Source organism: Paramormyrops kingsleyae, chromosome 4 (genome assembly GCF_048594095.1).
Source record: "Paramormyrops kingsleyae isolate MSU_618 chromosome 4, PKINGS_0.4, whole genome shotgun sequence".
In the NCBI taxonomy this organism is placed as follows: domain Eukaryota; kingdom Metazoa; phylum Chordata; class Actinopteri; order Osteoglossiformes; family Mormyridae; genus Paramormyrops; species Paramormyrops kingsleyae.
The window spans coordinates 34,654,930-34,682,749 of NC_132800.1; the positions used below are offsets into that span (position 1 = coordinate 34,654,930).

The window sequence follows — 27,820 nt, forward strand, 5'->3', positions numbered from 1 at the left end:
TTAAATTCCATTTTAAAAGATTAATCGAGAATCAGTGTCACAATGTGCAAAGATTTAAAATACTGAATAAATAAAAAAACAAGCGTGCATGTGCGTGCGTTGCGTGTGTGTGCGTTGCGTGTGTGTGCGTTGCGTGTGCGTATGTCAGGGCACATTCAGTGGGCGACTTCCTGTTGGCAGTCAGATTGGCCCAGTAGGTCACTGGTCCCAGGGAGTCTCTTCCCATTCCAGGAGGACACACACCAGCAGCGGGCTTCCTGGCCCTCCAGAGACGTCTCACACTGCGGGGGGAGGGGGGGTTAGAGAGAGAGAGAGAGGCCCCATATTGTTAACTAGCTAGAAGACCACAGGCGCACACTGGAACTGAAGCTGCGTCGCAACATTTACCTGCTTGGATTTGTAGAAGCCGTGCTTGTCGCAGTTGGGGAGGTAAAACGTGGTGAATTTATCCCCCAGTTTAAACTGGGTTGTTGCAATCTTGTCCAGGGCCCTGTGTAGCTCAGTGTGACATGGACCCTATTGAGAGAATCTAGCTTTTAGTTTGCACAAATGCTGTATAAGCAATGAAATACAGACAACATTTCCACAGTTCAGCCAATGAAAGCATTCTAGCCATTGGATTGCACCCTGCACAATACCAGGATCCGCAGGCGGTTAACAGAGATACTTACATGCTCCACCAGTTTATTTCTAATTGCGTTGATCTTGGCTTTAATGCTTTCTTGGGCGTCCGCGAGATCCTTAGGATCGGTCGGCTTGTCCTCGGACAGCATGTACAGCACGGAGCCGTAGTCCAGCGCTACCTCGATGTTGACTTCGGCATCACCTGCAGGCGGGGAATGCTATTTAATTTCGGCTTTCTTACTCTGCGTAAATTCACCTGCCCCACATTAAGGCGGATGATTACAATCGCGGCAGACACATATGCGTTTGTCCGCAATAATTTTCACGAAGATCTCCGCAGTTGATTTCCCGTGCGAATCCCAAAATACAAGACACTATATAATCCGCAGTGCCCACGGTCAGTAGCTGCTGATCTGGAGTGAGCTACGCTGAGCGACGATGCGCAAAGCGAGCGGGACAGGCGCAAAGACGCATTTGGCCTGCATTGCACTACCTGGACTCTGGGAGGCTTGGCTCTCAGTGTATTCAGTGCAGGTGGCCTGGCCGTGAATGAGGGTGTGTATGGGCCGTGGGTCCTCGGGCTTGGGCGTGCAGCGCAGGCCGGTGCCGCAGTGCGCCGTGTAGACTCCGCACGGCTCCCCCTTGGCCAGGGCGCAGACGCTGCAGCATCCGCAGCCCGGTTCGCGCTGCACTTCTGCGCAGCCCGGCGCCACGGCGGGGCAGTCGCGCAGCTTCTCCGGCGTGCACGGTGCGCAGCGGATTGGCCCCGCTGCTAAAAAGGGCGAGCCCCGCACCCCTGCCAAAAACAAGACGCACAGCCACCTTTGAAACAATCCCCTCATAGCTGCGGGTTGCAAAAATAAATCAGATCCCCGTTTAAACAGATTTCCTTCGTTAACGATTATAACCAATAATACTCAACGCGTACAGGTATTTATACAGATCTATGACCTCCAGGGATGTTAATGTTTGATGCATTTGCTACTGGTATTATTTTGTAAAAGAAGGTGTAACGATTACATGCCCTGTGACTGTTTTGCGTAGATCCGGTCAGAGGCGTATTTGAATTTAACGTCAATATTTACTTTGGACGAGATAAGTGCCTCCACGTCGAAAACAACAGTGTTTGATCTTTCATGTACAAGAAAAATAATTTTCTGTGTTTATTCGCTAGCATCTGCGTCACCCGTTTTGTTAACGGTGACTTGCGTTTTCGCGGTCAGATGCGACTAAAGAAATCATAAAATGAATCAGGAGAACTGACCTTATTTTCTGCTTCCGTTATTTGTTGTCTTTTGACGAGGGAACCTATCTCTGCAAGCTGATGTCTGAAGGCCTAGATTAAGTGTAGTGCCTTATACTCAATGAAAGGTCCCTTATTATAATTACTAATTAGCTGGTGTAGTATTACCAACAGCGTGTTATGCTTTTATCTAGGGTAAACAAGTGCATCGGTGTAGTGAATATTTCCAGGGAAAGTAAAAAGTATTTTCTAGCAATATATGCAAATATCATTTGCTCTGTCTCTCTCTCTCTGTATATATATATATACACACACACACATACATACGTACAGTATTATCAGGCTGTAATTTGACTTCTAGGAAATCACTTGTCATTCAGTGGTGTATCATCAGTCCACACCAAAATGGATTGTTAGACTGCTCCTGCACTAATATTCATTCGGTAGCCAGTGGATGCAAAGCACTTGCGGATTAGTTTATCGTTTTAATCTCCCCATATGTGATATGGTCATGCAAACAAAGTCCAGCCAGTATTTTTATGCAGACATTCCTATTTTTCTAACACAGTAGTGAATGATTAACACAAAAGAGCATCGTACCACCATGTTCTGAATGTATGAAAGTTAAGCAAGACGAGACAAAACAGTTTTTTATTCCCAAGGTCAGGTTGTGTCAAAAACACGAGGCCCCCAGAAGGGGGTAGATCTGACCCAACACGGCTGGGGTTCTGCTTTTTGACAAACCTCAAACTTAAAACTAGCAAAACATCTCGTAGCCTAAAGAGAGACTTATTTTACAGCCTACAGAGCTACTCGATGACCAGTTCATGTTTTGTTGCGTCTTCGATGTCCTTCATCAAAGTAATCAGCCATTCTGGTACTTCAAGCCCCTGTTGGGGAAAGAAGGTCAGTCATCTTATGCCTGTACACTTTACGGTCATTTGTATTCAGTGGAGCTTTTTCTAAGGATATTATTTCTAAAGATATGGCCTCCGCTCCTCTGCCGATTTACACTTCTCTCAGCCCTTTTCTTCTTTTTTGGAGGAAGTTGATGATCCACAGATCTCATTCTCTTTCTCCGTATAGGTTGGGCCTTTCTGTGCTTTCCAGAGACCTTGAGGGAAAGAGATGTAAATGAATCTGCAATGCAACATTGCCAACTTGCAGATAAACCCTTTTTAAGGGAGTTTCGGGACCACGGGTGCCTACATCCATCGGGGTATCTGCGGTGTCCTCCAAGGCGTCATATATCAAAGAGGGGCTGACGGTCTGGGTGGGGGTTTCCTCAGATGGTTGCCTTGGGAACGTCCCGGCATCCTCTGCTTCCTCAGCCTCCGGGGCATCCTCTGCCGCTCGTGACACGTCCACCTGAAGGTGTGACGAGGATACGGAATGGCTCCTTCCGGAGTCCCCCCCTTCCTCTACAGAGGGCAGTGGTGTGGGATGGACACGGCCTGGAGAGGTCCTCCTAGACCTGGTGGCCTGGGAGAAGTCACTGCTGGCGGTCTCGGTCCCCGCCAGGTCACTGCCGACAGTGAAGCGGGACTCCTCAGGCTGGGCGGGGGTGCTGTGTTTCACTAGGGAGTGGGACCTTCTGCTGGGCCGGCGCACCATCAAGAACGAGTCTTCCTCAGGCTCCTCGCATTCCTCAATGGGTTCTAGACCATACATGTTTCTTGCAAGGGTCTAAGATCCTTCTTCGGCTTAGAGGATCCCTTAATTTGCAGTTAAGAATTTTTCATTTAAGCCCTACAGGAGAATATAATTAGTCTGGTGTAGCTGGTGGTTAGAATAGTTGAGTAAATCTAGTCTTGGGCCCATGTAACATGCTGGATCTCGTTTCATTTTGCTGGGCCATGCCTTAATCTGATTGGTCATTACTTGGCCACTAATTCAGCTCACCTGGCCATAAAGGGTGTGAACGTGCAAATCAGCAATTGAACAGGCACTGCAGTAATGTGATTCAAAACGACCCCCGGTAGTTCGATAGTCCCTCTCAGGTCTCATTCTGCAGTGAGATTAGTGAAGCGACCAGTGCATTCCGCTTTAATATCAGATGTTGGTAAGCTGTGATTTTGCAGCATTTGCGAATGACCTGTGTTGCCCCCTGAAGCTTTGTTTTACACGCTGGTCTTCGTCTCGTTCTAACCTCATCTGTGTGAAAATCTCAGCGAGTCAATTGGAGAAAAAAAAAAATCAGGCAGATGGTCAAATGCACTGGTTAAAAACCATGCGACAGCCATCTCTCCATGCACTAAGAACTAGTTCTACCAACATCACGGGTTAGTGCAAGAGGTTCAGTTAACTCAAACTGATTAACTTCTAGTATACCAATTAATCTAAATGAAATTTAAGTATTGTGTCTGGCAATTATGTGAGTTTTTGCATTTTTCCAAATAACGTGTCTCAGAGCTGGTACACAGCCGGTACAATGAAATATTCTGACCTAACATTCACCCTTATTACTTACATGGACTCAGAGAAGTCATTGACCAACTTCTGCTGTTTGCTTTTGTGGAAAAGTCAACACAAATCCATTTGTCGAAAACACAACACAAATCCAGTAGTCTGCTGTAAGTAATTTACTATTTATATAAGGAAGGTGACCCTGGTTTTATGGTTGTTGCAGCAATCACTGTCGGTGTGATGCAAGTGGGTTTTGTGACCTGCAACTCAAAGCAAATTGGGGGGGGTAGTGATTATTTTCACCTGCTGCTAATTAGGTGCATTCCATTCACAGGTAGTACTAATGTTTGTGTGCCTGTTCTCCCTTTATTTCACAGCATGTACCTAAAGAGTGATGCACATGACATTAATTTTGGTACTGTACAGATTTACGGCTCGAACAGCTAATTAAGGTCCTATAAATACTTTTGATTTGCTGCTCCTTGTTCCAGCTTTGCAGTCCATTTAGAAGCAGACTGATTTCTATTATTTAAACAAAATGAAAAGCAATAATGATTCGTTTCCATTTTCTCTTTCTTTACAGCGTTTTTCTTTAAGATAATTCTCAGTGTAAATGTTGTATTACGATGGACAAAAGGGGGATGTTTAAGTTCCCAAAATTTCCCAAATACTCCCCAAATTATTCCTATTCATATGATCATTATCACTCTGTGATGCCGGCATCAGAACCCAAAGGCAAAGTTATGTCTACAGAGACTTGCTCTTCCCAAGGTCAGTTGGCTGTGTTCCTGCGGTCTGGCTTTAGCATGCTAGTTTGGTCTCTAGCATGCTAAAGCCACTCGGAAAGACTGGTGCTTAATACAAAGCAAAGGTATCTATCGACAGTCTGGGCCTTAGTGGTACAGAAGTGACCAATTCTTCTATTCAGGTGTTCACTCAGCTTAAGAGCGAGGTTTTGTCAGACCTTGGACAAACACGTAACTATTTAGTTGAGGGCTTTGCAAATGCAAGATTCTAGAATTATACTGTATGCGTGCATACAGTATTATTCTTAATTAAAATGGTATTCAGATACCTGTGCCATAGTTGTATTAATTAAATGTCTTGCATATTATATAGAAAAACTAAGCAACACTCAAGTGAATAATTATTGCACTTCAAACATTATGAAAATGACATTATTATTAATATGGGTTTGTAACGTTAATAAGAACTTCACATCTGGAAAAAGAAAAATGTTTTGGCCGGATATTCGTGTATAAAGAAGATTAATAGGCCTATATATTCAGAATACCGCATTCAGAGAAACGAACACATGACCCAAAAGAAAGCAGATAATCGAAGCACGGTTGTACTGTATAACAAAGATTTATTGATCAAATATAACAAGAAGCAATACAAACGAAAAATATATATATTATATACAGTAATGTAGTGCTTCGCCTATCGTGTTTGCACCTCTATGTTTAAAACATCGCAAACATGCAGGGAACATAACGTAAATATTTTTGGCTCCTCTGATGTGTCTTTAAACTTAATTAGGCTACCCTTATTCAGAAATATGTGTTGGCAAAAAGGGAACACAACAACGCCATGAGCAAGTACAAGGTGTATTTGCTATAAAGAAGTAACTTGTCAGCAAATCCATTTCACAGCCTTGCGTGGCTCAGTGAAGAACCGAATCTGGAACTTTTCGAAACGCTTAAAATTGAACTAGTTGAAAGCATTGCATTTGTCCTCTCCCCTGAAATAACTGAAAGGAAGGTTAACGATATGGAAAAGGACCTGTACGTTAAACTGCAATACTAAACTCTGACAAAATCTTAAAATGTATAATTCATATTCAATGTGCGACGGAGTGCTTCCGGACACGGAGTAATAGACGGAATCTTGTGCATGCCGTAACATAGCGCGATTTCATCTGATTTCGTACAGCACGATATAAAACACCTTTTGTTTCATTTACCGTTTTAACGCAATACTAGAACACGGAATGGCTACAGCTTCTATATAGATAGGTTATTGCTACTTTTTAAAAAACTAAAACATACCTGTAACTTAACTGCGTAGAATTTGTAACAAAATAAAGTTATCCTATCATATTGGCATCCTTTAAGTATGCTTTTAAAATTATTTTACTAAATATACAAAATTATTAAATATTAAAAAGGCATTTTAACAACATAGATTTTTTTGTATTACTTAAACTTTCATAATCAAATTTAAATCATTTAAATAGAATGTCATTAATAGTTATTTGCAGTAATTTATGCTTTTAAATTCCTGAAAACAACGATAAAGTTAAATATCAAGGCATTGAAGCTTCAAAGACATAAAAGTATTTCACTCTGGTTCACGTAAAAGATCTTTATATATTTATGTTGTACAACAATAATATATTGATTAGAAAAGCTTGAGTAACATTACTTGACGTTGTCATATAATCCATCATGTATAGCTTCTTATAATTGTCTGCATAATTAAGTCATTGTCTAAAAGGCAAACATTGTAATCACTTTACATTTAAAATAAGGCAAGATACTTATTTACTTATTCACTTTCATATGTAGCTTTTTCGAAATGAATTTAGCTGTTATATGACAGAAATTGATTGACTTAAGCAACATATATTTTTTGGAGGGGGAGGGGGGGTGGCATTACCAGTGTCCCCCCCCCCCCAATCTGGAGGACTGCTACAGGCTTTAAACTGGTCTGTCAGGTGTCTCTGTAACATAACAGGCCACCCTGCCACGACAAACAACCAACCCGCTGGCATGAAATGGAGGACGAGACACTGGTCCTTGGCCTAGCATGGGATTTTGCCGTGTTCGGCGTTCCAGTAAAGGTTACCGGAGCAAGAGCCGAGCATCACGTAGCATCCAAACAAACCCGAGCTCCAAACACAGTGCGGTGCACCTGACATGGCCAATCAGGACGCTGCGCTGTTACCTAACCCGTTATCGTGGCTCTCCTGTACGATGTCGTAACAGGGCATGGTTGGGAAATAAGCAGATCCTTCAGAAGGTGCGGCATCCGCCCCCGCTGTAGTGGGGGCATTGCTCTGTGAGTCAGAAACATTCCCACTCTGTCGTGCCTATGTGGTGTGTGCCCCAACTCCCCATCAGTGGAGCCGAAGCCTGGGACACGGCCACCCAAGGAGCCCCCCCCCCCTCCCTCAGTAGGCGAGTCAGGCCCCATCATGGCAGGAGCTACAGCCTATTAAAATACAACTGTGTATAAAAGAAATGCTGATGCCACATAAAACTGATTAAATCCACAGATGGATTCAAAGTCCCAAAAAAATGAAGGGAAAAAAAAAAAAAAAACTCCGAAACTCATAACCAGCATGTCAAGAACAAGCAGAACCAGCAAGAACTGCAAATGACCTCAGTGAGATCATGATTCGCCTTCCCAGAGAGTGTAAAGGTCTTGAGAACACCTCGCTTTGGTTAATGTTCTAACACGCTTGCCTTCTTATAGCTACCAAACAATACCACTGAAGCCTTTTATTTAAATTTAAGTTCTACACACGCAGGAAAGCTGGCCTCTTGGATTATTCGCTGAGCTGTTTTTATTCGGATAGTTAATTTAATTAAATAAAGCATGGAGCTGCTATTTTTTTACAAATGACTAATTTTCCACTTTGTTTTCATTTGAGATAATCCCTTTCTCGAGAGTGTTCTAAGGCAGGATCGCGGTCGGACAGCGACTGTCGAAGCCAATCTATCGGGAGGACCAAGATCAGCCTGGTGGGGAGGGCGAAGTAAGGATGGTTTTTCCGAGACGTCTGTCCAGCTACCAACAATCCTTGCTCAGTACAATTCAGGTTTAAGCACATGCACACAAACATCCATACATACAAAAAAATACTCTTTTCTTAGATACCCATAAATACATCTTCTGGTATCAAAAACACACCGACCTCATAGACCTGAAATGGTAAACCTCTGCCTTGGCATTAGTAAGGAATGGTCCCAAAACACACTGGTTGGCATGACGATTAGGCTTGAATGACGTGAGAAAAAAGTGCTTTTTTTTAACTGGGGAGATGAAACTGAGGAGGTTACACACAGTAATATATCAGTGGAAACCTATAGTCAAGTAGACTAACTAATAGTTAGTGGCATTCTGGGTAGGTAAGCTTATCAGTGCTAACTACACAACTAAAAGTGTTAGATGCAATTTTTTGGGTCAGAAACATGCTTCTACACTCAACTGTGAGTTTGCTTCTGGGTCTTCAGCGTTACTTGGTTCCTTGGATGAGTGGTTGGCATTGGGCCGCACGACATAAGTGAGCCGATCTTTTGCCATGTGACGTAACGGCTGGCTTATCAACTTGTCACACCAGATTACGATACTTTTCCGAAATCCACTTCTCAGTCTTGCTTCAGGACAAGCCTCCAGCCGAAAAGGCCCTGTAACCACTGCATGTGCAGAAGCTTCTTCATCGCGGTAAGATCATAGCCCTGCATTCTCTTTGGTCGGACTGCAGGGGCCCTTGGTTGTGCAGGAGCCTAAGACCCTCTGGTGAGTTTAACAGGCAGAGCTGGAGATGTAGCCGTTTCTCCGGCTGGGCCCAGGGATCCAGACACACTGGTCACTCATCCTCCCTGGTAGGCGGTGAGCCGGAGGGCAGGTACAGCGCCGCAGACGAGCTGTTCGCCGAGCCGGTCTGGATGGTCCCGAGACCAGCGCGCACCGTGAAGCTGGCCACGGATGACACCGAGGGGCAGCTGGTCCCCAGCCTGGCCTGCTGCTTGTTGGGCCGTCCACAGGGGTGCGTCCCGCGGGTCAGGCTGGACGAGCAGCCGTGCGAGCCTTGGGATTTGCCCTCCAGGAAGTAGGTCAGCATCTCGCCCTTGCCCTTGACGCTGACCTTGCCGCGGCACACCAGGTCGTAGCTGCACTTGAGCATGCGGTACACGTCCTCCGTCACCTATGGCGGACGTATACACGGTACACGGCACACTCAGCAAGTGACTCTTCACATATAGGCAAGAATATGTCACCAAATCGCATAGCGTCCATCCTGAACCTGAATTAATATTTGTCGATTTCTAAAATCCCATTTGAGAACTAATCTTTGGCAAAAAGATTAGCAACAACTATCCCTACATGCACCACCCCTGTCCTCACTAATTTAAACTATTAACTGTGATAGCACAGACATGGTAGCTAAATGCACAGATGACGGATGTAATTATCTTGAATGTACCTCAGAGACAATAGTATATACAACGAGAAAGTAATATATAAACAATACATCTGAAATGGCAACCTACCTGTATTTTCCCTGGTACCCCGGTACTGTCCATGCGACTGGCTACGTTGACAGTGTTTCCCCAGATGTCATACTGAGGCCTCCTGGCTCCGATGACCCCTGCGACCACCGGGCCGACGTTGATGCCTGCAGGAGAGGCCACGCCCATCACCACACCACAGCCAATGAAGGGGAAGCGCACTAAAATCCAATGGTCGAATTCACTGGAGTATTCAGAGGCTTGCAAGGACCACACTGAAATTTAAGGTATATTTTCATCCTGCGTACAGATGTCCTAGCCTGGGCACTTACCAACTCTCAAGACGAAGTCGTTGTACGACTGATAGTTGATCTCATCTAAGACGTCAAACATCTCGATGGCAAAGTCAGCAACTGTGCTCAAATGCAACAATGTTGACTTCTTCGCCTATAGGGTTAGAGACGGACAGTGGATAGATCACTGAGATCGGTATGACCAAAGCAGTGTGCTAACATCGAGCGAACGTCAACAGATCCGGCAGTCCTGCTCAAACATTACTTCAAGTAAGGTGGAAATAAACATTTCTAGTGTTAAACTTCAAATGCCATCGGGGTCACTAAGGAGGTACCTAGATAAGGAAGCTTGTGATACAGGGTGCTAATTGATTTTACTTATGAATCATCTCAGATATGGTGGATTGTTTTTGTGAGGCCCTGGCCTGTAACAGGAAGTCCCGCCCATTTCCTGGTGTCAGTGTTTCCCAGCAGGACGTGTTTTTTTTTTTTTTTTTTTTTTTAAACAGACCCACACCTTTTTCCCGACAGTCGGCACCAGGCCCACAGCTGCCATATATGTACTCCCAATGGTCTTTATCTTTTCGATGTCCTTGTAACATTCTTTGTCCATGAGCTAAAGGAAAAAAAAAAAAAAGAGGAAAAAAACAAATTAAAAAAAGCCCCTTTGTGGTGTGGTTCTGCGTCTGGTGGCACGGGGGGGGGGGGGCATCCACACGCACGCCATGTGGGGCAGAGTGAGAGTCGCATGTCAGAATAAGGGCACTGCTGCTGCTCTGAAAATAGCACAGGCCTAGCATGTCCGCGGCTCGCGTGTTAGCCTTTGTAGCAGACTGTTAAACCAACTTGTTGGGATGGCTACGGTGGGCATGAAGTTGCTACAAAACTGGAAGGGAAATTTTGAAGTGAAGGTTCCCAGGACTGGTACAGACAGAATGCCAGGATTCCTCGAAATAAGCTGGGTGTTAAACTTCTCCCTGTAAATATATCCCTTTATCTAGCCTGCAACCCAAACCAGATTAAGTTGTTTGGTACATGGATGTATAGATAGAAGATTATAAAGTGTTGTAGTGCTGTTGTGAATGTCATATAGTCCTCGGGGAGCCCCAGACAGTCCACATTTTCGCTCTCTCCCAGCTCATAGCCTGTCCAAGGTATTCGAAGTTCTTGATTGGCTGGGAGCTGGGAGGGAGCAAAAATGTGGACTGTCTGGGAGTCCCCACGGACTGGGTTGGGAAATGCAGTTGGTAGACGCTGTATTCTTTTTCCAGACCAGATATGCTGACCAGGGTTAGTGTTTGGAAGATGGATGGGAGGACTGTGAGAGACTGGGAGAGGTGAGGATCGCACCTCATCGAAGTCGGCGATGATCTCGTTGAGTAGTCGAAGGCACTCCACGCCCATGTTGTTGCCGTCCAGCTCGATGTAGAAGTCGTTGAAGTTGGGGATGGAGGCAAAGAGCACCCCCACCTGGGCGTAGGACTGGTAGTACAGATCCTGATGGAGAACCAGCGGCATAAGCTTGCAGGCGGAGTACATTCCTAGCCTCTTATCATATGCTTGTCATGTTTATTGACCAGTTTGCACCAAATTTAGCCTCCCCGGCAGACAAGACACCCAAATATTAGCTAAACGAAACGGCGCTGCGGTTATAAACCATCTGACGTAATAGGCGTGTGACCAACTGCAATTTGCTGCAAGAAAAAAACGCAGGTTTTCATGGAGCTGCGGCCGATGGCTTGGCTGGATTCCGTCACTTTCCATAAAACGGCTCGCAACGAAACAAGCCCCGGAGAGTTCTGGAACGAGCGCACGGGCGGGCCGACGGCAGGTCTCCAGGCCCAGACCCAACGGCCCGTGTCACCAAACCACGGGCCCCGGCGACGCCCCCCTGTGGATCCAGTCCCCGGCATATTTTCAAAACAAGGCAAAGCTGAAACAGCTGCCGCGAGGATCACGCACCCAGCACGGAACCCACCATGTTCCTGGGGTTGGACAGCAGGAAGTGCTGGGCGACGTGTGCAGGCAGCAGGTTAAACAGGATCCGCTTATTGTCCAGTTTCACTTTCTCCATCCCGTCTCTCTCCTCCTCCGCCTGCCAACACAAACACATATGGTGCATCTGACAGCTGAATAAATCTCCAGTTTATGTTCCCAGCTTCAGATTTTGTGCCGGTGAACGGAAGGTCGCAGGTTCAAATCCCAGATCGGCAAAGTGATTACACCATTAGGTCCTTGAACAAGACCCTTAACCATCAATTTCTCCAGGATCTGATCCTTCTTTCTGAAAAATTGCTGTCGTTTTTGGATATAAGTGTGTGCTAAAAAATACTATGCAATCAAGAATGACAGGCAGCCTGTACACAAGTGTTTCCACGCACAAAGTATCTGAATTAAATGGAGAAAAAAAAGTCCTGTTTTCAGTTAGTGGTGGGTGGGGGGGTAAGACAGCAGTCTCAAGTCGTGACATGCGTCAGATCCCAAAAATATGGAGGGGAAATTTAAAAAATGGGTCTTTAGATGAGTCTGAAAACCTCAAATGCAGGCAAATAAATGACATCACACTCCAAAGTAGTTCTCATTAATTACCACAAGAGGGCAGTAATCAAGAAGGGAATGCTTAAGTAGGCAAAACGGGTTCTGGGCAACGTAAGAGGGATTTTTGAGACAAATTAAGAAAAAATGACTCTAGGTGAAATATACCTTTTGTACCTTTTGGAATTAGGAGAAGTAAGAGATTATGCTTCTTCGAGGTTATGTTTATCCTCACAGTGCAAACCGAGTGGATCGATCAGCGTTCGGGCCCCGGTCCGCCGCAGGACGGCTCAGGATGCGTGAGCGTGACGGTGACGGACAGGACCGCACCATTGTTTTAGGAAGCAGCAAAGCAAACGTGGCAGTTTGCAGGCCCCCTACTCATCAGCGCCAAGGCCCCCTGGAGGTGGCCAAGGGATGGTGCGACACATCAAAAGGCCTGTTGGGGTGGGGGGGGGGGGGGCCTCGGCGCCTGTTCCCCTGGCCACGTGTCCTTTCATCTCCCTGGGGCTTTCCTGTCGCGCCGTTAGCATTAGCACAGGCCGGCCCACAACACCCTGTGACCGTGGGTGACATGGGGTATGGCTACCGTCCCGGGCCCTTGGCCGTCCGCTGCCACACAAGACTGAAGCTCTGATAAACCTCCATTCAGGCCCAAAAGCCGTCGCTGAGTCTCAGCAAGGACCGAATCCTGCGCCTGGGACGATTAGGCACCTACTGGGAGGATGTATGAAATACTGCGATACGCAGTGGAGATAAACAAAACTAAATAAAGGAAAATAGAAACAGCATTACAGCTGTGGGGGGCTTCTTCATACAGCGTCACGCTCTGACCTGTTCACTTCCGGGGGCTCACTCACACCGGTGTCGGTGCAGTGGCGCCCTCGGCAGGTAGACTCACAGCACTGCAAATATAGACGTGGCGTAGACACAGAGGGAGCAAACTGTCGTTTAAACAGCTGTCATTTAAGTAGCTAATTCTAAAGCCTCATTCTGCAAAAACTGCCGCCCAGTAGGTGGCGCTGCAGAAGGAATCCACTGCTCCTCTGCATGTAGGACTTACTCCGAATTAGCCGTGTGGATGCATATAAAGGCCAGCTGGGCGTCTGACTGTGATGCTCAATGGGGAGGGGCAAAGCCAGCACCCTTGCAGGTTCTTCACCATGTCCTTCTTCCTAATCACCCCCCCCCCCCGATAAACACACAGACCTTGATGCCCAACCCCTCACCCAGCTGAAATCACGCTGCGACCTGACGCCCATTCTGTTTTCTGATGTGCTTTCCCCGTTTTGACATGAGGTGAGGTTTGGGTTGGCAAGTTCCAGTCACTGTGCCTGGCATCAGAAGGTCATTGGTTCGAGTCCCGGCATATGTCCTTAACCCCCTCTAAAATGTATATACACATATGAGTCTCAAAGGAAAGCAACATGTGAAAAGCAGCATTGTAATGTACTGCGGGAAGGGCAAATAGAGGATCCTTTCATTTCATGTGGCTGGTTTTTCGTTCCCACGTCCATGACTCCTCTGCCGGCGATGTGGACGGTGAACTGGTGTAACCGTGGCTCACCTGTGCCACCCACAGGTAGTCGAGCCGCAGCTTCAGGTCCAGCTGCCGCGAGTGCAGGGCCGAGGTGCTGGCGAACAGCAGGAGGGCGAGGACGGGCTCGTAGCCGCGGAGGTGGAAAGCCCCGCCCCTGTGAGACAGGGACAGAAAGTTCCGTTCGCACGTCTGGAGAAGCGCTTCCTTTGGAGGCCGCGCGGCCATCTTGGCGCACGGCCTCGTCGCCATGGTAACACTTATCTTTAGTTACATGGTTTCAGCTTCCGATTTAGCTACTGCAAGATGGACTTCTTTTAAGAATAAACCGAAAGCTATATATGTTGGCCTCTAAAATAGCAGGAAATATTTCACGCCGGGCCCAATGCGGAAAACGGCGGCCGAGGGCACTTAATTCGGCGGAGCGGGCTGGCCCATACCCCAGCGACTTCCGGAAGGCGCTGAGCTCCAGCACGGCAACGTAGAGGACGCTGATGGTGAGCAGCAGGGCCATCTTTGGCAGCCAGGAGACGCGCAGGAAGAGGGCGACGGTGAGCGTGCCCAGCCCGCACGACAGGAAGGCGTAGGGGGCGCTCTCGCACGGCAGCTCCGCCATGGTACGGTTGGCACCGCTGGCATCGAGGATGACGACGGAACTGGGAGAGCTCCGACCCCACGGCCCAGGCACACAGCCCATCTTGGAGGAGGGGGGGGGGGGCAGAACATCGGGGGTATGAGACATAACATGTACAGTTACATCCTCCCAGTACACCCATACCAGGAATTTGGTTTTCCTTGGGAGCTGGGAGGGAGCATAAATGTGGACTGGGTTGGGAGACACTGAATTACATGCATATAAATAAGGCGACCAAGGAATTAAAACTGAAATATCGCACTAAAAGGCAATAATTAGAGTTACACACGCGTCACTGCGGCCAGTGGAGGCTTAGATCATGGGACTTCTGTGTTCTTACCACACAGGCCTGGGCGACGGAGTAGAGCAAGAGCACTATGAATACGCACAGGGCGGTTCTGATCCGAATGGTGAGGCATCCCGGGAAGCACTGAAGGGGAGGGGACATGAGACAGGATGAGCCCGACTGGGGTGATTTGCACGGAAAGGCGAGCTCTGGATGTGCAGACACTGGGATGCCGGGTTTGGGTTATGGAGGGTAAAAGGTGTGGCTCATTGTTACACAGTGTGTAAGGGCAAAGGGACGGGAAAGGAGGCCATTAATCTGACTAGGCTGCTGTGTTTAGATGGGCACAGATTAGAGGGGAGACTGTTTGGGGAGGTGGGGGATGGGGACGGTGTTGGCATGGTAACGGCGGGTGTTACCTGTACTTTGGTGACATGCAGGTACATGATGCAGGCGGAAAGGAAGCATACGCTGAAGACGAGGAGGACCAGCACCACGGTGCCCCTGGTGGGGAGGCACATAGCGGGTTAGCGGTTAGCACGGGGACAGGGGGCCACGGGGGTGGGGGGGGGGGGCAGGCCGTACGTACTGTGGGATCGTCAGAAGGTAGATTAGTCCAAATAAGGCAGCGAGGACCAGAGAGACAATGACGGCGCTGGTGAAGTACTCATCCAGGACCTGGTAGTACTGAAACAAGGGTGGGGGGGATGGAGGGGTCAAAGGTCAACCAGAGCAGCCAGGAGGAGTCACGGGAATAAGGCAGGAAATGACGTGTAACAGAATGCAGCAGCACTGTGAATGGGGAGACCCCGGGTCCCGACGGCCGGCTCACCTTGTGCTCGCGTTCCGAGTGCCGGTACGTCAGCGTGAGCACGTGCAGGTCGGCGGTCTCCGACTCGGTCTGCCGCGCCTCGATTAGACGCCCGATGTAGCGGTTGACCCGCGTGCCGGGGGTGCTGGGTGCCACGTTGGCTGAGAAGGACGTGCGGTTCCGCAGCTTCTCCGGTGCCGTTCGCAGAGCCCGTCTCTGCCGGGACACGGCTGTCAGCCCCAGTGTGGTTACTGCTGTGGTCAGCCAGACCACCACTTCACAGATCAACACCAAGCAGGCCTGTTTGAATTCCTGCCAATTCCATCCATCCACCCATCAATTCATCCATCTATCTGTCTGTCTATCCATCCATCCACCTTCTGTTGGAGAGGGTCACTGAGGCCCCGCAGCCAATGCCAGGCAGCACGGGGCCCGAGGCTGAGGAACATCATCATGCTGCAGCCCATCGCTCTGAAGAAGCATCTTTGTAAGGCTTCATTCACACAGAAGGTTTCTGTCTGTTCATTCCCATAATGCAATGCACAGTGGCTCTTAGACTACAACCTTAGAACTCTCTAATTATGGCCAAAAATGATAATAATTTTTCAGAACATGCTGTATATGTTTAAGAAATCACTAATACAACTGATATAATTGTTCAGTATATTACATTGTACTGTGGCTTGGTCAAGGGCCCAGCGGTGATATAATTGCTCGGACAGCCATGGGATTTGAACTCACAACCATTAGGACACAGCCAAGGTCGAATTAACAGTGAATCACCCTACTGTCACTCAGGTACTGTGATCAAAATAAAACTTTGCATTTCTTGGAGACAGTGCAATTCCCCTCAAACCAAGATCATAAAACATAGGTTAACAATATCCACTGTTCTCAGACCTGTCTATGCAGATGTTAAATGCTTGTTTTTCTTAATCCCCTGCAGAACACAGCATGTGTGATGCCAACATGCACATTCACTCATGGTGAACCGATGGGTTTTCTCTGCCTTTAGGGCCAAAGCAAACATGGCAGCAGATGGCTGATGGTATCTGCTCTGTGTTTTCTAGCAGAACAGACCTTTGTGGAAGGAACATCAGATTAGATCTTCGGGCCTTAATCAGATGGTGTCATATCGATGCATGAACGATAAAGTTATAATCCTGAATCTCGATTCTAGAGAAGAAACAGGTCGCGATCAGGCCCACGCTCAAACCCTGCATGTTGGGGCTGAAGGTGCCACCTACCTTGTCTCCATCCTCGCAGGTCATGACGTTGGAGAATGGGATCTCTGCCTTGAACATCTTACGGCAGTGCATCAGCTGTACCAGCAGGTAGCACACGGTCTTGAACTTCATCTTCTTGGCAGGCTTTATGTCGGAGAGGATTAATCCGGGAAATATCTGTCGGGGAGGGGGGGGGCAAACAAAGACAGAGGGGATGTCAAAATCGCCAGCGATGCGGAACAGGCTCACAGGGAGCCCCACGGCTCCCCGGAACAGACGGATCTGGGTCGCAAAAGCCGTTTAAAGCATTTTAGATGTGAAATTCTTCAGTGGACCTTGATAACATGACCCTTCAGGCCGGGGGTCTTCAAATCTGGACTCCAAATTCAGGCCATGTTTTCCCTTCTCCCAGGTAGATCGTTTAATAAATACTGGTTCTGATTGTCTGGAGGCCTCACACCTGGCTCACAGGTAAAGGAAGGCTGGAAAACCAGCAGGGCTCGGACCGTGCGGCAAGGGACGTGAAAAAAAAAGCACAGGAATTAAAGCAATGCAATGAGGTAAGGATATAACTACTTTACACCAACAGTCAGGAGAATAATAGAGGAACAAACAGGATATTGCTGGTTTAAATCTCAGTTAGGGGACACTTCTGTAGTACCGTGTAAAAGGCCCTTAAACCAGAACTTTGGGGAAATCGTTGGACTTCAAACGGGTAAAGCCGTAGGTTGCTCTGGATAAAAGTCCCTCCCAATGACTGTAAAGCGGCACAGAGAAGTTTCTAGCACGTTCTTTGTTCCGTAACTGACTCCGTAACAAAATGCGTTATCTCAGACTTAGAGCTCGCCCACGGCACAGACTGAGGGTTTGTGGCCAAGACTAGAACATTCACACCCTCGAGAGTCACAAACAACACCTCCCCCCCCCCCCCCCGCCTCCCTGCTCCAAAGCACAGAAGGGGGGGGGGGGTAGGGAGCGGGTTACTGAAGAACACGTTACTGCAGTCACAAGGCAGACCGAAGTAAGTTTCCCCATCTGTGGCTCCTTTGCTGCCTGTTACGTAGCTATGGCGATGTTACACGCAGTGAAAAGACTGTCGAACTCCTTCGCAAGCACACAAAAACCACACCGGAGCCGTTTCTCAAACATTAATAAGGCAAAGTCATGATTCTACAAAGGGACCTTTTAAAAGTGGCTGAAATCAATTAAAACCCGCTTTCATGAGGAACGGCAGAATCCGTGGGGGCCCTTTGGCGCCGCTTGCGTGGGATTTTAAGAGGACGGTATAACTGGCGTGGCTTGTTTGATGTGCTAACATGCTTAACCCCGGACACACAGTTTATCCCCAGTGAGGTATGAGTCTTGACACTGGGAAAGTTGTGGCTTTTTCAGGTGTTTGCCAAATGGTTAAGTCTTTGCCAGATTTGCCGAGTCGGCAAGACGCCGAGCTTTGGGGGGAAAAGCGGAATTCCACGCGCTTCAGGAAGCTGGCGGAAAACGCGGTGGACAGAGAGGGAGGCCTCCCCCCCTCCGCCCTGGGGGCCATCCTCCTCTCACTCAAGGGGGGGGTGAAATGAAAGGCAGGAGGGCCATGAGCCATGGAGAGCACAGGGTCAGCCTCAAGGGGGGGCCGTTCCTGGGCCATGGTCTCTCCGAAATGCGCCACTGCCCCCCCCCCCCACCCCCAAACATCACCCACCAAGGACGTTTAATTAGAGTTTTTAATAAAGGCGTCCATTGTAAGACAAATGGATAAAAACATCTTGAATAAGTAACATCACACCATCCTCTGGTGGGACATTTTTCAATAACGCCCCCCTACCCCAGGCAACTTTTGATGCCACTGCCCCCCCCCCCCCCGTATTGCCAAAGCCCCATGCCCTCCTACGAAACTCTTCAGCCACATCAGAAGGTCCCGAATCCTGCAACGGGATTCCGACTCATTCTCACAGTAAAAGAGCCTCACACTCAGACACGAATCGATAAATAAAAAATAAAAACCAAAATGTCACTGGAGACATAATGGCTACAAGGATGATATTTTGCTTTATTCCTGGTGATTTGATTTAATAATTATCAGTCACTTTATCGGCATGTTGCCTATTGTTGCCGCGTTGTAACTGAGTGTAGCTAAATCAGTAAGCATCCCAATGCATTTGATGCACATGACCAATAAAGATCTTCAGTTTTGAATAGATGGAAATACGCCGTGCACAATTACATCCCTTACTGTCTCTGTCTCCCTCCATTTAACTTGTCCCTCACCTTGCGCCGGTGTGACGGCACGATGAAGAAGGTCTCGATGTCGTGCTTCTGCAGGAAGGCGTTTCTCTCGTGCCCGTAGCCAGGTTCCACTTCGTAGTCCCCGTTTAGGCACTCCAAGGTGGTTTTGGTAATGTGGACCTTCCTGTTCAGGGCAGATGCGCATTCAGTGCGTATTCACCCAGGACAGTTGGCCATAAATGGGGAGATGGTCGCATTTCTCTTTGCATCCGCAGAGATGCATAAAGCAATGCAGCTACATGCCCGGGCGGCTAACAGAGCATTTGGCCGGTTCCCCGAGCCGTGCGCTGACCCAGGAAGGCCTCCAGCCTCCATCACGTTGGCCAGGGTCACGTCGTTGGACCAGACGTCATACTGCCACTTGCGGAGGCCCAGAACGCCGCAGAGCACCCTGCCTGTATGCAGGCCCACGCGCATATTCAGGTCCACCTCTGTAGCCTCAGCCACCGACCTGCGGAGACAGCAGGGGGCGCCGTCAGGGAGCCGGCCGAGAGGCAGGCAGGCTTCTGAGCCGCGCTGGCTGAGAGTGCCTGTCAAATAAACAAAAGAGCACGCCACTGTGTGTGTGTGTGTGTGTGTGTGTGTTTGTGCAAGCTCTGCTCGTGTGACGCCTGTTTTGAGGTCTTACCCATCCTGTTTTGGAAAAACAATCTGTCTCTAGTACATCACACTCGCACTTACATTATGCTTGCATTTCATTAACTCGCCTGGCGTGCTGGCGTTGCCCATTTATTTTGTTAAATCTGGAAAATATTTTTTGAGCAGGCACTTTTAGCTGAAGAGACTTACATTTTTTTTTATAGATATCAAGGCTGAGAGAGTCTCTGGAGGGTTAGGGGCCTTGATCGGGGGCCCAAAGGTGAAATCACTCTGCCAAGGATGGGATTTGAACTGACAACCTTCCGATCGTGGGCATAGCGTTCTATCCCACTGACCACACACCAGCCCCATCTGCAAATATTTTAGTAATTCCCTCTGATACCCAGCTAAATTAGACATTGGGATTAAACTGAATAATTATACGCTCCTTCATTAGCATTTTCTGCAAGTGTTTGTTCCGAGAAATAATTAGCAGTTTTGGCCCTACACAAAAAGTTTTTGTTGTCTGGTTCCAGATTTAACTGAAAAACTGAAGAGACTTGGAGTGACTGAACAAGGACTGATATTTTCAAGTTAAAGTTGTTTAATTTAAGTAACTGTACTTAAAATGTACAGAAATGCACTCTGTTACAAATTATTACCCTTTTTTCTGAGAGTGTATAGATAAATTATTTTAATTATATTATTTTAATATATTTAATTATATTTTAATACATGGTGAACCAAAGTAATACGACACTTTTAATACCTGTGATGGACTGGCATGCTTCCCAGGGTGTCCCCTACCTTATACCCTGTGATGGACTGGCATGGTCCCCAGGGTGTCCCCTACCTTATACCCTGTGATGGACTGGCATGCTCCCCAGGGTGTCCCCTACCTTATACCCTGTGATGGACTGGCATGCTCCCCAGGGTGTCCCCTACCTTATACCCTGTGATGGACTGGCATGGTCCCCAGGGTGTCCCCTACCTCATACCCTGTGATGGACTGGCATGCTCCCCAGGGTGTCCCCTACCTTATACCCTGTGATGGACTGGCATGCTCCCCAGGGTGTCCCCTACCTTATACCCTGTGATGGACTGGCATGGTCCCCAGGGCGTCCCCTACCTTATACCCTTGATGGACTGGCATGGTCCCCAGGGTGTCCCCTACCTTACACCCTGTGATGGACTGGCATGCTCCCCAGGGCGTCCCCTACCTTATACCCTGTGATGGACTGGCATGCTCCCCAGGGTGTCCCCTACCTTATACCCTGTGATGGACTGGCATGCTCCCCAGGGCATCCCCTACCTTATACCCTGTGATGGACTGGCATGCTCCCCTGGGTGTCCCCTACCTTATACCCTGTGATGGACTGGCATGCTCCCCAGGGTGTCCCCTACCTTACACCCTGTGATGGACTGGCATGCTCCCCAGGGTGTCCCCTACCTTATACCCTGTGATGGACTGGCATGCTCCCCAGGGCGTCCCCTACCTTATATCCTGTGATGGACTGCCATGCTCCCCAGGGCGTCCCCTACCTTATACCCTGTGATGGACTGGCATGCTCCCCAGGGTGTCCCCTACCTTATACCCTGTGTTGCCTGGGAGTCCAACTCCCCAGCCGTAAACTGGGTAAGTGGGTTCACGTCAAAATTAATAAACAAATAATTTAACATCAAGAGGGGTGGCATTCGATCCCAGGAAGTTTCAGAGCAAATTCCTTTATGCATTTACATTTTTGCAGTTTGGCCACTATATGAATTACCTCGTTTCAATTGTAATGCATTTAATACATAATAAAGTGCCAGAACCACATTGAAATAATTTCCATAACAAAAACAGTTTCCTCGCCCCAGCCTTTTTAAATAGGTCTTATTAAAGGGGTGTACTCCAATAGCCTGTTTATTCTGAGCTGAATTAAAATTTCTATCACAGTCATATAAATAATGTATATGCATATATGTAAATATTTCATTGATATTCAAGTCTCTCTTATGGTTGACCTTGAACAAACCCAATACTTTCAGTGCTACAAGATATAGGGACCCCAGCTCTCAATTAATCAACTAATTAACAAATGAGACTTGATTGAGCTGCTGTCACATGGTATCAAAATATAAATCACAGTAAACCAGCATATTTTTTTCCCTAATAATTTTATCGTTTGTAAAAATGTTATTAAAGGCATTTACATCGTTTTGTATCACATTAACAATACAGACAATTACCTATATAGGCAATAAATGATTTATTCATGTACAGTATATTAAGCTAAATAGGTTACTGCGGCACGTTGCATTGCGTAAGGACGCACACTGGCATCCTAGCGCTGTCGGATACATGTGGGTAATTCTGTACATTAGCTGGATTTATTGACACTGCAATAGACGTTGGCAAAAATATCTAATTTAGTCCTGACATTATACGCTTTACACCTTGGGGTCCCCGCAGGCACGGATTACTGCGTGAAACAGTTTGCACCTGGCAAATCCTACACGTAGGACGCGCGTTTGGCTTCTTCTCCTGCCAAACCTGAAGTTGCTGAGTTATTTTCCTGTACTTTAACACGGAATTGTTCGCACGTACATTTCTCTATGTTTTAACTAAGCTTAGTGCTCGCGGTCCTTCTTTTGAATACCACCTTTGTAAACCGCCAAACTTTTCCGATCTTTACAGAGAATTCACCCTTCACCTGCCCTGGTTATGGTCTTATTATTCACGCGAACGTTTTTTTTTTGTCCATGAAATGACAACGCAACTTGCAATCCATAGCTAATCTGTAACTTTAAGAAGTTCTCAGTGCATGCGCTTTTAGTTGCCTAGCATATTTACTCGGTATTACTGACGACATATTAATGTTCGATCTTCATTTTTTATATACAGTATTTTAGCCTGGATACAAGAGACTGTTTAACAGTAACAAGGGTGTAATAGAGCGTGGCTAACGTGACTGACTGATCGATCATGGTGAGTAGAGACAGACAGTTTCTCTACTGATGCTTATTTTTCATATTGTAAAATATGCCAGTGTCAGCTTCCGTATGATTATTACTATATATTCTTTATTTTAGAGCGTTGGATTCCACCCCACGCCCCCTCTGTCCTCCGCACATGTGGGAATTGTTCAGTTACTTACTGCGTGCCAATGAGCTGAAACTGGAGCCAAATGGGGCAACCTCTGTCTGTTGATTAAGTCGTTTGATAATTAACCTTTGGATGGTCTTGAACGATTCAGTAGAGCGTTTCCCTCCCGTAATTACCAGTCTGACATTGCAGCAGACAGAGTATACGGTGAAAATGCAACAGAAAAAAAATCTGTGGTGAAGAATTTAATACAAATGCGTAATCAAGTGAATCGTTTATATTAAACCCATGTCTCTTACCAGCATAAGTGGTTAGAATATGGATGAATGATTGGAATTCACAACAAATATAGGCCTATTACCGCATAAATAATTATTACTGCCTGCCGGATTTGTTAGTCTTCACATTTTTATGTCAAAGGACGCCTTGATTTCTTTCGAAACACTCACGTGATGGTGTCGATCATGTCGAGGCCCATCTCCACGCAGCAGTGGGCATGGTCCGTCTTCGGCTGCGTCAGGCCCGACACGCAATAGTAACAGTCCCCCAGGATTTTGATCCGTCTGCAGTGGTTCTCCTGTCGGAGCGAGAAAGACGCACTTGGTTCTGCTGCAGCCTCTCCATTCATTTTCATTCATTTTCATTCACTTTCTGGGATGGGGTGGGCTTAGATAAATAATAACCACATAGTACGAATTAATTGACTAACTTCGCATCAAACCCTTTTATACTCGTGTATACAAGGGTGGATACAATCGCGCACATTTGGACGCGGCCGCATCTGGGTCATTGCGGCGATGACGGATTGACACGGAGGCAGCCGTCAGACGAGCGATCGAGGCCGGTCTCAGATTCCTCAAGAGCCTCTAATGACACGAGAGCCCCTGGCTTTGCTAATTGCCTCACGCTAATTGTCTAGCTTAGGCGCCGTCAGACTGCACTGCACTATCGGGCTTCGGTTTGATTTGCGGTGTCTCACGCATCGTTCCCCCCGCGTTACCCCAGCCCTGTAATTGGGTTTTCGTGTAACTGATTCGCATGGCTAACATCATTTTAAAAAGCTGTGTGTTTACAAAATTAATGCTAACTCAACTGTACGGTACATTGGCCAGACACTGAAGTTTTGACCTTTTGAATGCACTGTACTCGTATAATAACTTTGGCTGACTTTACATTATTATGATAAATATAACCGCATTAACATGGTCCGAGGTCCCAGGGCTGTATACTTTTATCTGTCTAGTCTTTTCTGTGATAGTGTAGTCATCAACTGGGTGGGTAGGGGAAGTTGGTTGAGAGCAAAAAAATATTAAATTTGCAGAGTTGGGGCAACCCAAATGATAAAATTTATTGAGCTGGGGACTCTGACAATAAGATTTGAAAATTTGTAGGCGGGGATTAAATTGTGGTTTAGTGTTACACGTATTGGTTCAAAAAGGGACGATCCCATAAAATATGGGATCCATGGCAACTCTATGTCCCCTTTTTATCAGAAGCCCCTGGGTTACAGCCCGGGTAACCCCATGCATTAAATTCCCCTGACTAGTGGCCATCTGAAGGAAATGTATTCAGTCACGGTTTAAGGAAAGGCGTATTATTAGGCTGCTTTTGGACAATGTGGGTTTTTTTTTTTTTTTTTTAACAAGCTATGGCGTTTCCCGATGGACCCTCAGAGTTCTGGCCAAGCTCGCGTTTCCAGGCACCTGTCTCCGGTCCGCCGGGAAGCCGCGGCGTTACATAATCGGTTTGGGCCGTGCCGCTACGCGCCGCCGGCAGATCGGGCCGGCCGCTGCCGCCACACGGGCTAGGAAGGGAGGGGAGGCTGAACGAGAACCATCTGGAGGGAGAGCTGTGAGATGGTTACCAAGGGAAGAAGGAGAGAAAGGCACTGTGTCAAGAATTGCTTCAAAGTGCTTTGTGCTGGTGGCCGTTTCACTGAACACTTGGTGAACCTTCGACGCGTGTTTATATACCAGGATCTGAGGGAAGAGGCCTGCAGTTCAGAATGTGGGCTGGGTTTGGTGAACCTGGAGAGGCCGAGGTCTAAGCCAGCCGTCGACGTGCTCGCTACATTCGTGGAAGCTCGGACAATCGCCGGCTAATCCGTTGACATCAGATGACACTTGCCGGGATGAGCCATGCACTCGCTATCCCTGCCTCTCACCATGCAGTCATCCCATTGGATACGGACATCTCATTGGCCAATCAGTTCAGTGGTTGCTATTCTATATCATAGCACTTTGGTAAGACATCAATGGACAATCAGAATAAGTGGGAAAAACCCAATGTTGGACTCTTCGTAAGAGCAAAGCTTTATTATTATTGATTATCAAAATATTTACGTATAAATGTCATCCACGTGGCTTATCCAGTTTGGCCCATGCGTCGCTCTGAAACCGACGTGACTGGCTGCCGGCTTGCATTTTGGCAGTGTCTTGTTTCCAATTAATGTCTTCGTTTCTCACTGCCCACTCCACACAGCTGTTGCGTCAGATGTCAGTGCCGCCTCGTTTCGGGGGCCTTCCGCACCTCTCCCTGCTCTTCCGTTTCGCCCTGCACCCATCGCCATCCCTCGCTCTGCCCACGCTGGAACCGGCGGCCAGTTCCAGAGCACAGAGGATAATGGATCCTTCCCGTGGCTGATGTACGATTGGCTGAAGGAGCTGCCCTTAACTTCTGAAGCCTACCACCCCCAAGTTATTTCATGCTAGTCAGTGTAGCGCAGCATGAGGTAGCTATAGACCATGGGTTTTGCACTCCGGTCCGGGAGAGCTACTGTCCAGTGGGGTTTCTATCCTACCTGGCTTCTGATGAGCCACACCTGTTCCTGGTATTTACTTGAGTACAGGTGTGACTCATCAAAAACCGGGTAGGAGAGAAAACCCACTGGACAGTAGCTCTCCCGGACCGGAGTGGAAAACCCATGGTCTATAGCTACCTCATGTCATACTACACTGCTTCTAAAATCTGTTACTTGGCATTGTTGGGGCTTATAATGCAAAACCATTTACACTGTTATGCAAATGAGTCTGTTAGTTAGCCGGATAATAATTCTTGTTTGTTCTACTAACATTTCGGTTTTGTGGTCCATGTGGTGAATAACAGTGATTATAAAAATGCTAATTGTTCATATCAGGTCAATTATACATCCTACTTTTCATCTGAAAGACTTATCTGCTGAGTTGTGTTTTACAACAAAGACCTAGAACTTCCCCTTTCATCGTGTTCTCTTTGACATGAAAACAGGGTTCTCTGCCGCACCGAGAACGTCTGCTTGATCAAATGCAAGTGCTGATATTGAAATGTTTGTTCCACTGAAGCTTTATTTTACCCGCTACTTCTTGAAGATGTTATCCTGAAATATTAAGACAGAGTGTGTCCATTACGCTGAGAGCGACGCCGCGTTTGGAATAACAGATGTCGCTCCTTCTCTCAGTTTGCACTTGCCGGTACGAAGCCTGTCTGGTTTTGGCCGAGGGGGGGGGGGGCACCCAGAGCTAAGGGGGGTGTTGGGAAATACATGTGGAAGAGATGTGGTGCTTCAAAAGGAGATCCAGAAATCAAGCCGTGTACCAAGAAGGTGTATTCTGATGACAGGCTTTGGAGCCATGGTGGGAGAACTTGTGCATGTTTACTGGAACCATAAACGTGTGCCTCAGTGGATTAGTGTGCTGTGCAAGAGATCAGAACGTTGTTGGTTCAATTCCTGGTATCAGCAGACTGATTTCACTGTTGGTCCCCTGAGTAAGACCCTAAGACCCTTAACCAGCTCCAGGGACCGTCTGACTCTGCATTCTCAATATTGTACGTAGCTTTGGCGAAAATCACCTGCTAAATAAATAAAATGTAATGAAACATCTCAACAGGAAGTAACACATATCAAGGTTAATTTACGTCTATAATGACACCAGTCCTTTCAATCAGTGTTTCCGAGCCCGGTTCTCGGGGACCCACAGACAGTCCACGTTTTTGCTCCTTCCCCGCACGTACCAGGTATTCGGTGATCCTGATTGGCTGGAAGCTGGGAGGGAGCAAAAACATGAACTGCCTGCGGAGCAAAAAAAACCCGAGGACCGGATTTTGAGACGGCGCTTTACGTAATGACCGTCATCCCTGTTCACCGTTACGGTGTCATTGCTCTGGATCCTGCCTGCGTGCCCGTTTGACGACATGCATCGCGCCGTGTTACGTGAAATCTGCTGATTAGCATTGCTGTCTTTAAACACAGTGGATACATGGACTGTGGAGAGCGACGTACAGGAACACAGTCAAGGTACAAATTAAATTGCTTCAGCCTGTCACCACTTGCTCCTCCAACTAAACAGGTCTTTTTATTTTTTTTGAGGCTGTCCCAGTGTAGCCGATGAGCATGATGAGGCATATATCTCAGTTAGATTGCACATCATTCTCTCCTTCTTTTAGAACTCCTAACGTCTTAGAAGTGTGAAGCAAGCCAATCACAGAGCGGCGGAAGTATCGGTGTGCGCGTTTGTTTGCTGCATCTGGGCAGATTGATGCTGCCCTACACAGGCGAAACACAGTAACCACTCTGACACCGAAACGGCAAAAGGGCTTCAAAGTATTTACAAGTATTGACTTATCTACCCAAATGTGAAGTAGATCAGTAAACGATAGTGTACTGATGCTGTAAACTGAGCATACATGAATTGAGATATTTTGTCACAAGATGAAACAGCCTGAGAGACCTAATTTTGGTGATAACTCAATTTTTATAAAATATGCAGTTATGGTGCTTTGCATTTGTATAGCAGAACAGCCAAGTGATGTGCTTCGCTGCTCTGTTCCCGTTCCGTTAAATGACCCTGCGGAATTCATTATTCCGGTTTCATGGGGATTTCTGGGCCCTTCTCGTGAAACTGATCACGCAGTGTCACGGATAGAGAAGCTGAGTGAAGCTGTCTGAGAAGCTGAGGAGGAAGCATAAGTGGGCAGCACAGGCCGGGCGAATCAGGGTATTGAGAAAGTCAAATACACAAGGGCCCTGCGTGTCAAAAAGCAGGCTGCATGTGACCAA

At 47.3% G+C, this 27,820-nt stretch overlaps 3 protein-coding genes and 1 long non-coding RNA gene across 6 annotated transcripts in view; 1 reads left to right on the plus strand and 3 right to left on the minus strand.

Annotated features, from left to right (window-relative positions):
- Positions 1-2: 2 nt before the first annotated feature.
- LOC111845975 (insulin-like growth factor-binding protein 1) lies at positions 3-1,632 on the minus strand. The gene is made up of 4 exons (XM_023815753.2): positions 1,118-1,632; positions 672-826; positions 388-516; positions 3-281 (listed from the first exon to the last, which is right to left on the minus strand). The coding sequence occupies exons 1-4, from the start codon at positions 1,464-1,466 to the stop codon at positions 156-158; spliced, it is 759 nt and encodes a 252-aa protein (XP_023671521.2). The 5' UTR covers positions 1,467-1,632; the 3' UTR covers positions 3-155.
- A 753-nt stretch (positions 1,633-2,385) lies between these two features.
- Positions 2,386-4,509, minus strand: LOC111845968 (uncharacterized). Its single transcript, XM_023815743.2, has 4 exons — positions 4,338-4,509; positions 3,077-3,616; positions 2,880-2,981; positions 2,386-2,757 (listed from the first exon to the last, which is right to left on the minus strand). The coding sequence occupies exons 2-4, from the start codon at positions 3,536-3,538 to the stop codon at positions 2,677-2,679; spliced, it is 645 nt and encodes a 214-aa protein (XP_023671511.1). The 5' UTR covers positions 3,539-3,616; positions 4,338-4,509; the 3' UTR covers positions 2,386-2,676.
- Positions 4,510-5,622: 1,113 nt separating this feature from the next.
- LOC111845834 (adenylate cyclase type 1-like) overlaps positions 5,623-27,820 on the minus strand; it is a 32,022-nt gene continuing 9,824 nt past the window's right edge. For 2 of the 3 annotated variants that reach the window (XM_023815524.2, XM_023815522.2), the window contains exons 5-20: positions 23,235-23,362; positions 19,411-19,569; positions 19,101-19,242; positions 16,857-17,012; positions 15,631-15,825; positions 15,388-15,485; positions 15,218-15,302; positions 14,853-14,942; positions 14,319-14,575; positions 13,909-14,035; positions 11,785-11,901; positions 11,157-11,303; positions 10,324-10,422; positions 9,846-9,960; positions 9,556-9,680; positions 5,623-9,209 (exon numbers count right to left, since the gene is read on the minus strand). In XM_023815524.2, the coding sequence (XP_023671292.2) occupies positions 8,871-9,209; positions 9,556-9,680; positions 9,846-9,960; positions 10,324-10,422; positions 11,157-11,303; positions 11,785-11,901; positions 13,909-14,035; positions 14,319-14,575; positions 14,853-14,942; positions 15,218-15,302; positions 15,388-15,485; positions 15,631-15,825; positions 16,857-17,012; positions 19,101-19,242; positions 19,411-19,569; positions 23,235-23,362 (2,379 nt within the window). In that variant the 3' untranslated portion in view covers positions 5,623-8,870. The remainder of the gene's footprint in view (positions 9,210-9,555; positions 9,681-9,845; positions 9,961-10,323; positions 10,423-11,156; positions 11,304-11,784; positions 11,902-13,908; positions 14,036-14,318; positions 14,576-14,852; positions 14,943-15,217; positions 15,303-15,387; positions 15,486-15,630; positions 15,826-16,856; positions 17,013-19,100; positions 19,243-19,410; positions 19,570-23,234; positions 23,363-27,820) is intronic. The other variant, XM_023815523.2, reaches the window with a different exon arrangement.
- Positions 9,613-11,274, plus strand: LOC111845835 (uncharacterized). The gene is made up of 3 exons (XR_002838739.2): positions 9,613-9,800; positions 9,967-10,076; positions 11,078-11,274. It is a non-coding gene; the product is annotated as an uncharacterized lncRNA (long non-coding RNA).

Coding starts and splice junctions, on each gene's coding strand:
- LOC111845975 (XM_023815753.2), bottom strand. CDS start 1,466: ATGAGGGGATTGTTTCAAAGGTGGCTGTGCGTCTTGTTTTTGGCAGGG. Junction 827..1,117: donor CCAAGCCTCCCAGAGTCCAG/GTAGTGCAATGC, acceptor CCCCGCCTGCAG/GTGATGCCGAAGTCAACATC. Junction 282..387: donor GCTTCTACAAATCCAAGCAG/GTAAATGTTGCG, acceptor CTCCCCCCGCAG/TGTGAGACGTCTCTGGAGGG.
- LOC111845968 (XM_023815743.2), bottom strand. CDS start 3,538: ATGTATGGTCTAGAACCCATTGAGGAATGCGAGGAGCCTGAGGAAGAC. Junction 2,982..3,076: donor CCGCAGATACCCCGATGGAT/GTAGGCACCCGT, acceptor CTTTCCCTCAAG/GTCTCTGGAAAGCACAGAAA. Junction 2,758..2,879: donor AGAAAAGGGCTGAGAGAAGT/GTAAATCGGCAG, acceptor TTTCCCCAACAG/GGGCTTGAAGTACCAGAATG.